The 16,000-nt window shown below is 34.6% G+C and overlaps 4 protein-coding genes across 4 annotated transcripts in view; 2 read left to right on the top strand and 2 right to left on the bottom strand.

Annotated features, from left to right (window-relative positions):
* The window catches only part of LOC113233968 (histone deacetylase complex subunit SAP130), a 28,345-nt gene extending 23,396 nt beyond the window's left edge, over nt 1-4,949 (bottom strand). Inside the window, exons 1-6 of the mRNA XM_026469204.1 lie at nt 4,580-4,949; nt 3,993-4,365; nt 3,478-3,624; nt 2,761-2,988; nt 2,444-2,565; nt 454-637 (exon numbers count right to left, since the gene is read on the bottom strand). Of these exons, the coding sequence (XP_026324989.1) occupies nt 454-637; nt 2,444-2,565; nt 2,761-2,988; nt 3,478-3,624; nt 3,993-4,365; nt 4,580-4,816 (1,291 nt within the window). The 5' untranslated portion in view covers nt 4,817-4,949. The remainder of the gene's footprint in view (nt 1-453; nt 638-2,443; nt 2,566-2,760; nt 2,989-3,477; nt 3,625-3,992; nt 4,366-4,579) is intronic.
* Nucleotides 4,950-5,441: 492 nt separating this feature from the next.
* On the top strand, nt 5,442-7,150 carry LOC113233840 (BTB/POZ domain-containing protein KCTD5). The gene is made up of 2 exons (XM_026469056.1): nt 5,442-5,837; nt 5,994-7,150. The coding sequence occupies exons 1-2, from the start codon at nt 5,577-5,579 to the stop codon at nt 6,444-6,446; spliced, it is 714 nt and encodes a 237-aa protein (XP_026324841.1). The 5' UTR covers nt 5,442-5,576; the 3' UTR covers nt 6,447-7,150.
* A 524-nt stretch (nt 7,151-7,674) lies between these two features.
* Nucleotides 7,675-11,094, bottom strand: LOC113233759 (serine/threonine-protein kinase N). Its single transcript, XM_026468949.1, has 2 exons — nt 9,800-11,094; nt 7,675-9,563 (listed from the first exon to the last, which is right to left on the bottom strand). The coding sequence occupies exons 1-2, from the start codon at nt 11,092-11,094 to the stop codon at nt 7,748-7,750; spliced, it is 3,111 nt and encodes a 1,036-aa protein (XP_026324734.1). The 3' UTR covers nt 7,675-7,747.
* Nucleotides 11,095-11,639: 545 nt separating this feature from the next.
* LOC113233760 (glucose-induced degradation protein 4 homolog) lies at nt 11,640-14,707 on the top strand. The gene is made up of 4 exons (XM_026468950.1): nt 11,640-11,969; nt 12,199-12,366; nt 12,695-12,927; nt 13,972-14,707. Exons 1-4 carry the CDS (start codon nt 11,823-11,825, stop codon nt 14,033-14,035), a joined length of 612 nt encoding a protein of 203 aa, XP_026324735.1. The 5' UTR covers nt 11,640-11,822; the 3' UTR covers nt 14,036-14,707.
* Nucleotides 14,708-16,000: the final 1,293 nt, after the last annotated feature.

Here is a 16,000-nt window from a genome sequence, read left to right as displayed (position 1 = left end):
TTTTTTTTTTTTAATTTGAAACATTTGAATATCGACTCGATTAACCCCTATTATTTTCTATAAAAAATATTATTCTTTATTCTTCATATTATCTTAACATTTTTGAGAAAGTTTTGTAAATGTAATAGGATTAAACTGTGACGTTTTTAAGTCTAATTTTCCTTTTATTTTAACTACTTCGTAAGTGTGATGAAATGCTTTGTATCACATGGATAAAACAGCAATTACAATCGTTCATTAAAGTTTTCGCCCCCGTCTCTCTGTCCCTCTGTTCGTGATTGTCTAATTACCGTTTTTGTGACACTATGTTCTATGTTATGTGGGTGCATTTTTATTTATAATTGTAATATTTTTATATAATTATGTGACGTTACTAACATACTTGACAAGATTATTGTTACTATCAAATATGGATGCGCTTCTGAAATAATGTATAATTATTAATAATCGTACCTTGCGCAGGTTGAGCGTGCGCAAATGGAGTGAGCGGGCGCGAATGTCCCGTCGCTTGCGTGTGCGGGACAGTATGCTGCGGGTGTTGCGTATTGAGCTGTGCACGGGGTACTTCGTAGTAGAGCTGCGCGGGCGCACTGTTGCCGACTACGCCTCGTACGCCTACGCTCGCTACTCCTACCACCTGAAGAACAGAATGATTTTATGATCATAATATTAAAAGCAGGAATTGTTACAGCTTTCTCTAGTTTACTATAGAGGCCGGGAAATCAGGGATGTCTGACGAGTATGAGTTAACGAATCGGGCAATGCTGGCTCCCGTTGTAGTTATACAGGATTACTTGTAAAATCTCGCAGTTTTTATTCCATTACTTTTTATAAAACATAATAAATTTACCAAACGTAAATTTTTAAGTTTTATGTGTACTATCTGACTTTTTAGATCTCTATTTAGTAAGTTCAAAACGACCCTAACCCCCGCTATTGCGTTTTGCATCGTAATTACGCTTGCGCTTTATTTTGTTACCGCACAGAGTTATCACTTGCGCTCTATTTAAATATTTTTATTTTCATAACAAAAAGATTAAAAGTCATGGAACAAAAGTTGTTTTATGATGTTAGTAATATGGTCCTGCGAGGTTGTTAGCATATTACTACAAACCTTGTGTACAGTGTTTTTCTCAAATACTGTGAGGGAATAATAAAACTAAAAAATGAAGGAGATGTTATAATATAATAGACACAGTAAAATGACATTTTTTTTTAAATTCTCGGAATTACGGACATTGAAGCTAGTTGGCTGTGTGACAACTTTTCTTTGTCTGTTTACATAGCTCATTGTTACTAGGTACGTTTAAAAGTGCACAACAACATACAGAAATGGATTTTTATACTAGCTTTCCTGGCCTAGGCTGAAAGAATTGTATGGTTCATAAACAATAAATTTTTGTGTTTCTTTTTTAAAGTAATGCAATTGAGATAAATTTTAACACAATTTAATAAAAAAAATAATATGCATGCTTTGTAATATAGTATAGTAGTTTAATAAAAAAAAGTTAAATGAATAAATCCTCTCCTAGATGAGACCCATGTCCAGCAGTGGGATGTACAATGGGTTGATGATGACGTTGAATGAATAAAATTATAGTCGGTCTTTTTTGAAGACAGAGTAAAATGACATTTGTAAGGTTGCCAGTTTTTTAAATTTTAATTAGTCATGTATGCATGCATAGATTGTAAAAGATATATTATAATTTCTCAAAACATTGTATGAATAGTGAATGTTATCACGTTCCAATGATTAATAATTGCATTAACGCCTTCATTATTCTTATTTTGACATTTGGCCTATTAGGATTGCATGGTTTCGATCTTAATATGCCAACTAGTAAATTACAGATACATGTGCTTATTCTAATTCGAATTATTGCCCTTTTATACAATATACAATTACAGATAAAACATCCGCGTAAAAAAAAGATAGGTGCAAATATCAAAGGAGACATCTACAATCCTAATATGCATGGACAGTTGAAATATGTAGGTATATTATTGTTTTGAATTTGAGCTCTAACAAAATTCTGAATTTTCTGAGTAATAATTTGGGGTAAGTACAGCTTTCATGTAGTTGTAATGTGTACTATTAACAAATTGCTTAATTTAAAAAAAAATATATCTAGATGAATGTGTGCACTTGGATGGAGCATTTTACTGTAATAATAATTTATATACCTGCAAATTAATAGCAGTAGAGCTCCTTGTGAAAGAGTTCGTTCAAAAAAGTATGGCGGTGCCTTACCTATTTCTTCCGCCTAGCAGTAATGTGAATATTTATTGCGTAAACGTAACGAATATTCAATCGATAGATTATTTATTAACGGATTCACTGTTTGTAAGCAACACTTTTGCGCAATGAACTTCAATTTACTCCGTCTTGGAAAAAAATGGTATAGTTTCGTATGTTTTTTATGGTAATAACTTCGTTTTATACCTTAGGTTGGTAATTTCTCTGCAACAACGGTAGCGGTCGAGGTGTGACGGCGGCAGGCGTCGGCGTGGTAGGACGAGGTGCAGGCGTTGCGGCACGCAGCGTGCCTGATATCACACCAGTCGCTGTACATCATAGACGTAGGAGAAGGAAATGAAAATATAAATGGAATTAAATACAACAACGAAAATGAGAAACAAATCCCAATTTGGGTAAGGGTAACCATAAGCCCCAATTCAGGCTAAGTACTTCTCTTGTCAATAAACTAAGATATATCACAATCTCTACATTATAAGATAAATAAAGAAGGAATAACTTACAAGTAAGTACTGTAGTTGTGGGCAAAGTGACCATGGCAGAATGTGATGCTTGTGTCACTGTGATTGTTGCTGTGGGACCAGCGGCGCAGGCTGGTGAGGGTGCTGGGGAGGGAGTACTTGTGGGTGCGGGTGGCGCAGACGGCGCGCGGGGGGGCGCAGCGCGTGTTAGAGGCGTTCGCGCGCCGTATACTAACGCACCACGACCACGACCACTTGACCATGCGCCACCTTGAAATAGAATTGATATTCTTATATAAAAAAAAGTATTTTATTAAGCAAATTTTCTATGTACATGTATCTCTAAACATCCGGAACAAGATGTACAGAATTTGATTGAGTATTATTGTAGTCAAAAGACTATGTTTCAGCAGTATTATTATTGCACAGTAAAATTAAATTTGATTGAGACTTATATCCATGAATTATTTTTCACTGTTTAGACACAATCTCCTAGTAAGAATAAAAGTTTGCAATAATGTCCTTAATAAAAATAAACAAGAATGTTGTTTAATATCAAATTAATTATAATACTTATTTATATAATGCATAACTCTGCCCTCATAATGAGAAAAGACACAACTAGGCGTACTTTACACAACAGTTGTGCCCTTTTTCATTCCGAGAGCTAATCTTATTATATCCTAAGAACAACCATAAAATATGAATCAGACAGTTTTTGGACATAGGAAACTTTATAAATAACATGTTAATACTGACCACTAATGGCAGATGCGGCTGGCGCGACAGGACGCACGGCAAGTGAAGCACCGGCGGCAAGACCTCGCGGTACGTGGCTAGTCACACCTTTGCTTACCAGTACACCACCTGCACTTGATACATTGACTGTTGATAGAACGGCTGTAGCTGTGAATTATAATAGAAACATATTTTTAAAGTATTGCTATATGTACATACATAAATATTGCATCTACAATAAACACATAATTAAAAAAATATATTTATCATAAAGGAAAAGATTACTTCTGTTCCTTTAAAAAATATTTAACTATTTAAACTTATTTTTTAAAGGAACAGAAGTAATCTTTGCCTTTAAAAAATAAGTTTAAATAGTAGCTCAAAAAATAAAAATAAAAAATAGTAGTTTTTAAATTTAGTTGCTACATGACAAGCATTAATAAAATTACAAGTTGAGAGAAATTATGTTTTCTGCATTGAAAAATAATTCCATTTTGGTTATTTTACATCATAAAAAGAAGAAGATAAAAAATTACCTGGTCTATTATTATGATGAGGTAGGGGCGGCAGTACTCTAACACTTGGTGGTAAAGTACGCACCGAAGAGCTGACCACAAGATTGGCAGCTCCACTCACAAGTTGAGCCGGTCCTGCACTCACTAATCCACCCACACTAAGTACTTGGCCACTCACTGATGACGGCACACTAACTTGAACATTACTGGAACCTGTATTACTAGTACTTGACACTGCAGTAAGTTGAGTCCCTTGGCTTATAATCTGAGTTCCTGGACTCAATATCTGCCCACCAGGGCTAATTATTTGAGAACTTTGTCCAATGATCTGTGACCCTTGACTAACTATCTGTGTGCCTTGCAAGAGGGGTGAGCCCGTCACTATCATCTGTGGCTGTAAAACAGAAAAAAACAGCAAAAATTATTACTTGAAAATAATTGTTACAGTAGTATAAAAAGAGGACCATTAAAAATGACAAACTATTTATTTTTGTAATGCCATTTTCATAACTTTTTTAAGTTGTCAAGCGTCAAAGCCACCGTGAATGCTTTGTAATTAAATATTTTAAGATAGTTTAGTTAAAGAAATAACAAAAAGCTATGCTAACCTGCGAGGAGACGCCAGGCGAGAGGATTTGGGCAGTTGGACGCAACAAGCCGACAGGCCCTGGATGAGTTATTAATTGACCTGCGGCGGTGGTTTTGGGCTGCCCTGGGATTAGGTGCGCCATTTTCACTTCTGCATTGGATACACTTTTCACGATAGTAATTTTCTGCGGTGCCAAGTCAATGGGATACATCTTGCCCGCTGTTATCGACCTATCATTCTCTACATTACTGCTCATTGTGACACACTATACATTTGAAATCTATCAAGATTACATTGTACGAATTCACTTCACCGTCCCAAAACAAACCTTCTCAAAACAATGCTTGTCGTTTCGGGAAATTACTAAAAATCTGCGACCCAAATAAAACGGCATCAGAGGAAAGTTCTTTTTGTCAAAAGCCATAGACAAACAAAACAAAATAGTGCCAAGCAAAAGAGAGTTCTCTTTGGAACGTAATAGGTTTGCAAAATTCATTTTAATTTTTTAATTTTAAAATTTTGTGTTTATTGACAAACATTTCACAACATTTTTATTTATATTTCAAAAGATTTTTTTAAAATACAGTAGAATTGATTTGAGGCTTTAATGAATGCACTACTTCTTAACGGTTTTATTAGACTACCAAAATTGTAACTAGATGTATGCGTAACAGGCGGCCGGGGCGGCGATCCATTTCTGCAGTCATTCGCGAGTGATTACCTACCTATAAACAGAGTATGTTATTTAAGTTTGTTGAAGGTGTAATCGTGTGCCACGCCCAAGGTTTGCGTGTGGGAAATCTGGGAAAGCGAGTGTGTCCAAAGGGTCATTGATGAAGACGATAAGCAAATACATTCACGAGAAATGTTTTTCTGCCCCGTTATTTTTGTCGTAAAATATTAGTGTTCCTTGCAAATATGTTCGAAAGTACGTACATTCAAGCGTTTAATCGGAATATTTTTTATTGAGATTCGAGATATGGATCGCAATCTTTATTGATAGACTGACAAGCGTTATGGCCGAGTTTAACTTTTTTGTTATCTGTAAAAAAATATATTTTTGTTTATGGTACGCCATGGCGGAGCGATTAAGTGACGGTGATTTTACCAAAGAAAATATACAAAAATTCAACAGTGAAAGACGGAGTAGCAAGCAATGGGTGAAGCTCAACGTTGGGGGAACATATTTTTTAACCACTAAAACTACACTATGTAGGGATCCTAATTCATTTTTGTATCGATTAGTTCAAGAGGACAGCGATTTGATTTCAGACAGGGTTTGTGCGATTTCTCATCTTTTTATATGCTAATAAGATTATCTTATTGGACTGGCTTTATTATTGGCCCATGTCCAGCAGTGGACGTCTTTCAGCTGAAATGATATGATGATTGTTATGAAATCTTAAATTTAATGCAATTTTTTTTATTTGCAGGACGAGACGGGTGCGTATTTAATAGATAGAGACCCTACTTACTTTTCGCCAGTGCTCAACTATCTACGACATGGTAAACTAGTTATCAACAATGATATCGCCGAGGAGGGGGTTTTGGAGGAAGCGGAGTTTTATAATATTACAGAGTTGATAAGGTTAGTTAAAGAAAGAATATGCAATAGAGAAAGAAGACCACAGAAAGATTCAAAGAAACATGTGTACAGAGTATTGCAGTTCCATGAAGAAGAACTCACTCAAATGGTATCAACAATGTCGGACGGTTGGAAGTTTGAACAACTTATTAATATTGGCTCACAGTACAATTACGGCAATGAGGAACATGCAGAGTTTCTTTGTGTGGTCAGTCGAGAGTGTGGCAACTCCCTCAACAGCAATGATGTGGAGCCCACAGACCGCGCGAAGGTGCTGCAACAAAAGGGGTCGCGTATGTGAGCAACCCTTAAGACATGTCATTCAGGTGTTATTTATAATTTAAGACTGTCAGCTATGTGTGGAATTGTATATAATAATGTGAACTACTTTCTTTATAAAATGTCTTGTTTAGGTTTGTACCCTTTAACACCAATTAAGTTAAATTTAAAACTTGTTTCTTATTGCTTCAGTTGAATTATTAGAAACAAATATGAGAGGGATTTTCTCAGTAGAGAGCTAGGATTCTACATATAAAATGTATTGTGAAAGACACTTATTTCCCTAAATGGGTTAGTCAGAATGTTATTTAAAAGATTAAGTAGTCAATTGGATGGCAATTTGTATTTAATATTGTCTTGATCTGGGGGTGTAAAGGAAACTAGACGAATACTCTGTTGATTATTGAGAATCTTATTGTTTAAAGTTGAGTAAGATATAAAATTGTATTAGTGTGATTTGATTCATAAGCAAAATTGTGACATGTCTTCTTCCTTATCAGATCTTTTTTGGGCTTGTATGAAGTGTATGATGTTTTCCAGTAGTTGAAGATAGTTTGCAAACTGACCTGTGTATATAATGTATTTTTTTCTATTAATCCAATGACGTTCTGTTTACACAGCGCCAAACTATACATGACACCATGTAACAAGTCCTTTTGTTGAATGGCAATCAGTTCCATGTTTTATAATGAGCTCATAATTTGCGGTATATAAAAAATTAAGAAGTTATGATTCCCATACAGTTGTTTTATTCTGCCTTTACATAAGACTGTTAGAAGTTAGTAATATTTTTTCAATGTACATATTTTCTCATTCAAATGTGTACTTTGCTGTCCTAATTTTATTGAAATTATATTAAGGTTAATATAATATGTATTTAAAGCATCACTATTAAAGTTTAAGATATCTTTATTTCACTGAATAAGTAAACAATTGACTGAAAACGTAATATGATTTTGACACGCCTTCACTTAACCATTAAAATCTTTATTACTTTCTAAGTTAATCATTTCATAACTACATAATAATAATTATATAAATCTATAACACGATGTTTTAAAAAAATAAACATTAGCACTATATTTAAAACTTATTAATATTAAATTACACAGTTTTATTATAAAATATTGCATTTAACTGCATTAAATACAAATTAACAAGAGAATCTTATGTTACGACACTCTTTTGTTAGAGATAACACTTATCAAATACAGAACTTTTCACACAACTTGTAAGGCAATGGGGTTTATTGTTTGTAATACAATACTGTAATTACTGTAAGAAATTATCTATTAACTTTAAATATGTTTTGACACATTGTTTCTAGCACCAATCTGCCATGTATGTGAAGTCATTAAATAGCTTGTGGTCTGCAGTACTGAGGGGGCGTGGCTCTTTAGGCGGAGTTAATACAGGCGTCTCTGATGTAAACTCACTGTCAAAGTTGCTTACATCCTCAAGATTTCTTATTGTTGGCACAAAAGGTGGCTTCACTTTACGTAGAAGTAATTGTTCCCAATTAATACTGAAGAAAAATGCCTGCTTTTTTACATCCTCGGCATCTCGTTCAGATGATCCTAGACGTCTTTCGGGATTTTTGCGCAACAAACGGCGCATTAACGCAATCGCTTCCAAAGATAAGGTTCTGGGATAACGTACTTCATCATTGACAATAGAGTCAAATACTTCGCCTTCATCTTCTCCAGGGAAAGGCGATTCTCCAACTAACATTTCAAAAATGAGTACACCAAGGCCCCACCAATCTACAGCACGTGTATACGACGTTTCTGTTAAAACTTCAGGTGCTAAGAATTCTGGAGTACCACAAAATGTCCCGGTTCTGTCACCCCAACCCATTCCTTCTTTGCATAGTCCAAAGTCAGCAATTTTGACATAACCCTCAGTGTCCAGCAGTAAATTATCTAACTTCAAATCTCTATAAATAATATTATTCTCATGTAAATACTGTAGACCTAATACTACACAAGCTGCATAAAATACTGCCCTCGGTTCGGTGAACACATCAGCATGTATATGCATCATGAGATCACCTCCAGCTGCATATTCCATTACAAAACAAACATGTTGCTCCGTTTGGAAACAAGCAAATAGATTCACCAAAAATGGGTGTCTTATTGCATTAGCTACCTCAAAAATTCTCTTCTCTGACAACAATGAATCAACTTCATCTCTAGCAATGATATCACCTTTCTTTAAAGCTTTTATTGCAAAATATTCATTTGTAGGTTTGTACTGTGATAAAATAACTTTTCCAAAATGTCCTCTTCCCAGGACACTTAACAACCTGAAACTGTCCATAGACATTTCACCAGATTGCCTTCGGGAATCCTCTTTGCCAGCTGTTTCTATTACCGAAGAAGAGCGGGATGAGGATATCCTCATATTGCTTGTGACTTCAACAATTTGATCCTCATTACTTGGGAATTCAATAACCAGTTTCGGTGATGGCGATGGGGGATACTCCACCAAAGGCGTGTCACATGATGGAGTACTAATCTCTTTTGGAACATAATTATCTCTATTGTAAGAATCATCTAAGAATGCAAATGCTTCTTGGAGTTCTTTCTCCATGCGAAGTGTTGATACATTTGGAGGTGGCTGTAAGGGAAGGGTTGGTTTTGGAGGTGCCACTGGTGGCTGTGGGGTTGCAGGAGCAGGAGGCAGACCAAGAGGACGTATTCCAGCCATGCCACCAAGAGTAACATTCGGATTTTCTATTTCTTTTTGTTCTGAGGGAGAATCAAAGTGTAGCTGCTGTGGTTGAGAAATATGGGCTGTTTGAATGTTCTGAATTGAAGGTGACGACCGCTTTAGTAGCCTGCCTAATACAACAGCAGGTATATGCATATCTCCATAAGAAGGTCTTGGAATATTTTTGCCTTGTTGTTTGAAAATTTTGCGCTGACGTTGAAGTTTTGGTTTGCGTGATATAATGGGGTTCAGGAATTTGATCTTAGCAAAAAGGAGACCCTGTGGTTCAAGTTCCAAGGCCATACCATGTCTAATGTCATCAATGAACTCTTCTAGTCTCAAAAATTTTACAGCACAAAGCCCACGCCAGTCTTTCCAATGAACACCAATTTCTAGTTCTCTTGACTTGTCTAACTTGATCGTAAATCTGAAAAAAATAAGTTGTCTTATTTACACATGTTAATGGCATGTACATAATGATGGTTTAGTGTGAACTAGTTGAGTCACATAGTAAACATGGAGGCTAGATAAGATAAAGTGACTAATATTAAAGATTATGATAACAACTATTATGGTGTGCAATATTTTATAGAAGCATATTGAAAAACCATTATACTCTTACATAAAATTGCAAAAATATCTATAATAACAATAAAATTTTACCTTTGATCCCAAGCTTGTTGCGAACAAGGTCTCCAACTAGTCTGAGCGACAGTGTGGTTGTCAAGTTTCAATACGGCCATAATCTCATTGCTGGTATCCTCTTTAATGCTATAGGTATACTTCATAGAGTTGCGGATTGTCACCCCTTTAACAAAAGATTTCAAATCAGATGGACTGGCCAGGGGATCACGACGACTGCGACCAGGAACATCTTCTAACAAGCCCTGGCAACCCATCAATCGCACTTCCAGCGTGCCAGTGACTTGTACACATGGACTGATCAATGGTACTGCAGACAAAAACTGGGCTCTTGAACCACTGCCTCCTGAGAGACTAGTGTAGCCAGGGCTTGAACTTGCAGTGTGTAGCTCATGACCTAGTTCAATAAAAGCAGAACTTTCAGTAGGTAGTTCTTTCCGACGCATATCTAGTGAGCGACGTAGCAAATCTAATTTTTGTGTTGACTCTAGGAGACTTTGTTGAGCTTCATGCAGGGCCTTTTTGTCAGTGACCTTCTTATCACTCTGCAAGAGCCTTATGGCATTTTTAGAGCCTTCTACAACTGCTGTCTCAATTCGAAGACGGTTTCTCAAATCTGCTATTCTCTCATCTAGTAACGGCTCTACTCCACTTAGGTCTGAGGTTCTCCCGTCGCCATTTGCTCCAGCTATTTCACCTTTTTGCTGTTTGGTCAGTTTAGTTATACGTAACTTTAAATAGTCAATTTTCGCCTTTGAGTCGGCCAGCATTTGATGGGCTTCTGCTAACAATTTTTTGTCCCGTGATTGATTACTGCTGCTTATACTCTGAATCATGTTTTCAGCTCCCTGTTTCACTTTTAGCTCTATATTTAATTGTTTTTCAAGAGAGGCCAATTTGCGGTCTGCAGTAGCCTCACCAAGCTGCCTTTGCTGCTGTGCAGCTTCAGAAGCGAGGATGATCTCCTCATCGTAAGAGGGATCCACCGGCGAGGTCGGGGTAGATTGACCGCGAGATAGGAGTAGATGGGACTCCAATTCTTGCAAGTCTGACTTGAGTTCATTAAGTTTGATATTAGCTTTCTTTACAATATTAGCAACGTCAGACAAAGATCTTCGGTCTGTAGCGACTTCGCGTAGTTTCTCGGCACCCTCCTTTATTTTGAGTTCCTTACGTATCTCTCTACGTATGACATCCTTGAGCTCCTCCAACTTGGATGGCAAAGCTATTTCTGGAATACACTCCGTCTTGATTCCATACTTGACGCCTAGTTCGTACAGAACAGGGTGTCGAATATAATAACCTGGGTCTGCCATAATTGAGGATGCACAGACTAACGTCAGTTAACCATAATTATATGTGGGAAAATATCACAACTACTATTGCTTGTAGATCAGAAAACGTAGGTGGAGGCAACACGTTCACGAATATAACTTGATATAATACACGAACACATTTTGTTATAATCTATATTTCAACATATTTTCTAATTATATCACAAAACAAAATAATTTATATTACAAGTTGGTCGGTCAACGAAACCAACGAAACGAAGAAAACCTACCATTATGCCGTAGATTACAGAGAAGATTCTGCCATAGACAATTCAGACAATATACGCTTCCCACGTTCCTGTTTGGTGTTGGTGTAGTAGAAAAGTACATACATTATTGAATGATTCAATTGTAAAGAGTTAATTTTTTTTTCAATCACGTACATCTCTATCAAATACATAGACTACAAAGATATTTGTTTGTCATTGTCAAATGTCAAATTAGTCAAACAAGAAAAACTTTCATTTCCTTTTATACAAAATTTTCATGAAATACTGCATTTCAAAACAAACAGACGCTGTTGAAAGGTCCTTTTTTCTTATAAGGAATCGTCAGTGCACTTTGATTCCATATTCCTTTCAAGTTTTAAGTAATCGAATTTGCTCGAAAGAAGACGATCTGTCAAAGGAAAGCTAGAGGAAGGAATCCATCCACAGCTGTCTGTCAATAACGTTGTACAATATCGGGGTCGTAGTTTTGATGGAAAAATAATGCCAGTAAAAGTTGATATAACTCCACCACCCCCAGCAAACTCCAAACAGCCTGGTGTTACTAAGTCTCTCTTATACAATGGTTCCAAATTCCAAGGGCACCAAAAATCCAAAGGCAACTCTTACGAAGTCGAAGTCGTTTTGCAGGTTAGTAACAAAAACAAAGTAAGTACGCAATATTGTTAAAGGCGGGCACTTAATTATTTCCCCTTATCTTTATGTAGAAAAAATTCTTGAAAATCTGTTGTATTTTTGTTGTATTTACTCTGTTGGGAAATCTGTGCTTATGTACTTTGTGTTTTGCATGTATGTGTTGTGTGTTTCACTTATTCACTTTAGATATTGAAATAATGGTTATATAACTTATTTTTTGCAGCATGTTGATGAAGAAAATTCATACCTTTGTGGTTATTTAAAAATAAAGGGGCTTACGGAGGAGTTTCCTACGTTGACTACCTTTTTTGATGGTGAAATAATATCAGCCAAATATCCTTTTCTTACACGAAAATGGGACGCTGATGAAGATGTAGACAGGAAACATTGGGTATGTGCTTGGTATTCTAAATTAATTGTAAACAAGTAAAATGTTTATTTATTTGGTTATAGACAAGCAGCCATCGCTGATTTGTCTACAATATATAAATAAAATAATTAACATACTACATTTTTCTCATTCAACTTGATACAATATAATGTTTTTGATAACAACTAACAAGATTAGAATTTTGACATAAATCCTAGTAGAAGTATGGATAAGCAGACAGAAGATAAGATAGCATTTATAAATTTATATTTAAAACAAATTATTAAAAAGTGGTTATTTCATTCCACTTTGAATATTGAATGTTGTCAACTTTTGTTTGTTATTTCAGAGTAAATTTGACTTATTTGTGCCGTATTTGAAAACATTCAACTCTGATTCGTTTGACTATGACTCTCTTGCTAAGGCTGACTACGTATTTATGAGATGGAAGGAGCACTTCTTGGTGCCCGACCACACAATTAAGGACATAAATGGTGCTTCATTTGCTGGGTTTTATTACATATGCTTCCATAAGTCTGCGGCAACTATTGAAGGATATTATTATCATCGAAGTTCCGAATGGTAAGTTTGTATAAATTTTGTAGTATTTTTTTAGAGATCAACTACGTAATAGCAGTAGTCTTCAGAACAATGCTTATAGTAAATTGTATTTGAGGCATCTTTTACATCATTGTCGTTTTTTATGGTACTGATAAACAGTGAAACTCAATATGGAGGTCTCAAGTCATGTCTATAAAATTAAACAACACTTAGTAAACTATTTGTCTCTTCCCTAGTAACTTTTGAGTTGGAGTTGTTTACGCCACAAAAATATAATGATAACAATTTGTCTACTTTCTTATCAACAAATTGTTTGGAGTTTTCTCAACACTCACATAGTTGCACCAACTTTTACATTAAAGATATATTATTATCAAAGTCAAAGAATAATTTGTTCCATACTTAAAATAAATTTACACTTGAAAACGTCACATTTGAGCTACTGCTCGTTCGCTGGCAGACTTCCCTGAGAAGAACGAGCAAGAAAATCTAGGGATTGCTCTTTTCAAATAAACTTAAATGCTATGGAATACACTTTAAATCAAATTTGTGTGCATTCTGGAGCCATGTCGTCTTTCCATACATCTGTATCTAACACATAGTCTTCATTTTTGTAATATGTCTTTTCAATCAAAATATCGTTAATGTAGTTTTTAAACTTAGGAAATGATAATCTTAATATATGTATGCTCTGGAATCTTATTGTAAAAACGTATACTGTTCCCCATAAAAGAGTTGTTTACCTTGGTTTAAACGAAATTGTGGTACCAAGAGTTTGCCCTTAGCTGTAAGGTTAATAATATGGATAGCTTGTTTCTTGTGAAATTATGTATATTTTTACGGGCATATAAAATATTTGAGTAAATGTACGGTGATGCCACAGTCATAATACCAGTCTGCTTAAACTTTTCTCTGAGAGAAACCCGAGAGCCTAGACACAGAATGTATCACTCATTTTTGCAATAGAAATATGGTTTGAATATCTGCCGCTTTACTCCACATGTGAACATTGTGTATAATTAATTCTTTCATATTTCATTCAATTATGTATTGTCATTTTTCCAGGTATCAATCTCTGACACTAAGCCACGTACCGGAACATAGCATCCAAATCTATGAGTTTAGATGAAGTGTTTATGCAAAGACTTTTTAAGTTTCTGTGGGTAATCAAAGTCTACTTGTACTTACTCATTTCTTAAGTCTATCAGTTGATATCTTTGCAAAAGACAAAAAGAGTACCAATGTTAAGTTTTTAATTTTAGGTAAAGATGTCAGGGCCAGAAATAGTGATTTCGCTCAGAACAAAACCCAGTAATTGTATGATGTCCATGTTTGTTGAACATTTGTTATCTGTTCTTGCATATACTTCAGTTCAGTGATGCTTTTCACCATGTAAATATTACTTTCATTGTAGAACTATTTTCCTAAGATGTTCCTTTTAGTAGCTCTATGATTTTCCTCTATCATCATCATTGTCATTGAATATACACATTGCATGTGAAGTGTATAGTTTTTCGTTAAGTACTAAGTATTCTTATTGAATGTGATATTTTGTACAAATTACTCACAAAGTAAGTAAACATTATGTTGCTATATTTTTATCATTTCACAGTAGTTGTGGATATTCTGCTGAATTATTATGTTACCCATTTTGTGTAAATTTCGTGAAGTATGTGCAAGTGCAAGGAATCTCTTTTATTTTGAACAAGTTCATATTTGAATTAGTTCTTGTAGGAATTATTGATTCAAAGAATGTTATTAGAATTGAGTATTTTTTTTCAATAAAATGTCTTACAGCAAATATTCGGTTTCACTTATCCCTTGAAGATCAATAAATATAATTATGTAAATAAAAATACACTATTCATTTGATTCCACTTTTAATATAACATATTTACATTAAAATACTGGCATTGATAATGTTATAGTTTAATTCATCAAATTGCAGTAAGCAAACAAGCTAAATTCTTCAGTTGAGAGTTATAAGATTTTCATATTAAAAACTTACTCTATTTGTACAGTTAAGTTGTTTGATTAATATACATATCTCGTATTTACGAACCCTATAACTACCTACCTATGTATTAAATTTGCAATCCAATTTTGTAAGTAATGAACATTTGACTGTATGTGTCAGGTAGATATTTTTTGTACTTGATTGGTAGTTCGTAATAGTTTGTTTACACTGGTTTATCGATTTTTGAATACTAATTTAATACCTAACGATGTCATCCATCGATTTTTTTTTAAATTATTAGTAATCGTTAATAATCTAAAAAGTTTAAGAAAACGCTAAACGTTTCAAGATTTTCCTACAAAATAGAAAGAGTAAATTTTGTGAATATACAAAAATACATTTAACTCTTATATTCCACGTAATTCAAATAGCCGTCAATACATTTATTATTTGATTAACTAATTCACTTAAACTAAGCTTTGGTGGGATCATTATAAAGTTTAATTCGGTATAGAATAATAACACTGATAAAGAATGTTTCTATTATTTTCTAACATAGCATAATTTTTTAGGAAAACCTCTGAAACACTGTTACTTATCTTGCATAGTATAGGATATGATTTCATTTAAATTTATTTTTTAATTAATTTTTCTCCAATGTTGGCTTTAAATTGTCGTCTACTTAGCAAATGTTCGGTTCCGCGTTATAGTCAATATTATGATTTTCTTCGTCTGTCGGAGTCGGCGGGTTTCCCAAGTCCAAATTAGTAGCTGCCTGAACCAACAAATAATACAAACAAATCTCTATCATAGTACATCTACACAGTTAAACAAAAACATGATATTATTAGGTTTTAATCGAAAATTTGCCGTGGCAAGCCAGTGCCAAATTTACAACTAAAATAGAATACATACATTTTAGTTCCACAATGCAACCGAACATAACTAATCTACATTCACAACGAAAAATTATAAAAATATACATCGAGTAGGTTGAACATAAATAATTAATTGACGATTAAATACAGTAAAACAATTTACATTTAACACCGAGTAAAACAACTATAATACTATGCGAACAATTTCCGGCTGCAAAATAAAACACTTAAAATTAGGGAGGCATATTTACAAGAACTT

This window comes from Hyposmocoma kahamanoa, unplaced genomic scaffold (genome assembly GCF_003589595.1).
Source record: "Hyposmocoma kahamanoa isolate Upper Pololo Valley unplaced genomic scaffold, ASM358959v1 80, whole genome shotgun sequence".
NCBI classification, from domain to species: domain Eukaryota; kingdom Metazoa; phylum Arthropoda; class Insecta; order Lepidoptera; family Cosmopterigidae; genus Hyposmocoma; species Hyposmocoma kahamanoa.
The sequence above is the reverse complement of the archived record's forward strand: the minus strand, read 5'-3'. Positions and strand labels throughout refer to the sequence as shown.

Bases quoted from the DNA above. Each gene is read 5' to 3' on its own strand.
- LOC113233840 (XM_026469056.1), top strand. From the start codon at position 5,577: ATGGCCGAGTTTAACTTTTTTGTTATCTGTAAAAAAATATATTTTTGT. The intron at 5,838-5,993 runs GTTTGTGCGATT...TTTTATTTGCAG, and splicing joins GCGATTTGATTTCAGACAGG to GACGAGACGGGTGCGTATTT.
- LOC113233759 (XM_026468949.1), bottom strand. From the start codon at position 11,094: ATGGCAGACCCAGGTTATTATATTCGACACCCTGTTCTGTACGAACTA. The intron at 9,564-9,799 runs GTAAAATTTTAT...TATTTTTTTCAG, and splicing joins CAACAAGCTTGGGATCAAAG to ATTTACGATCAAGTTAGACA.
- LOC113233760 (XM_026468950.1), top strand. From the start codon at position 11,823: ATGCCAGTAAAAGTTGATATAACTCCACCACCCCCAGCAAACTCCAAA. The intron at 12,367-12,694 runs GTATGTGCTTGG...TTGTTATTTCAG, and splicing joins ATGTAGACAGGAAACATTGG to AGTAAATTTGACTTATTTGT. The intron at 12,928-13,971 runs GTAAGTTTGTAT...TCATTTTTCCAG, and splicing joins TATCATCGAAGTTCCGAATG to GTATCAATCTCTGACACTAA.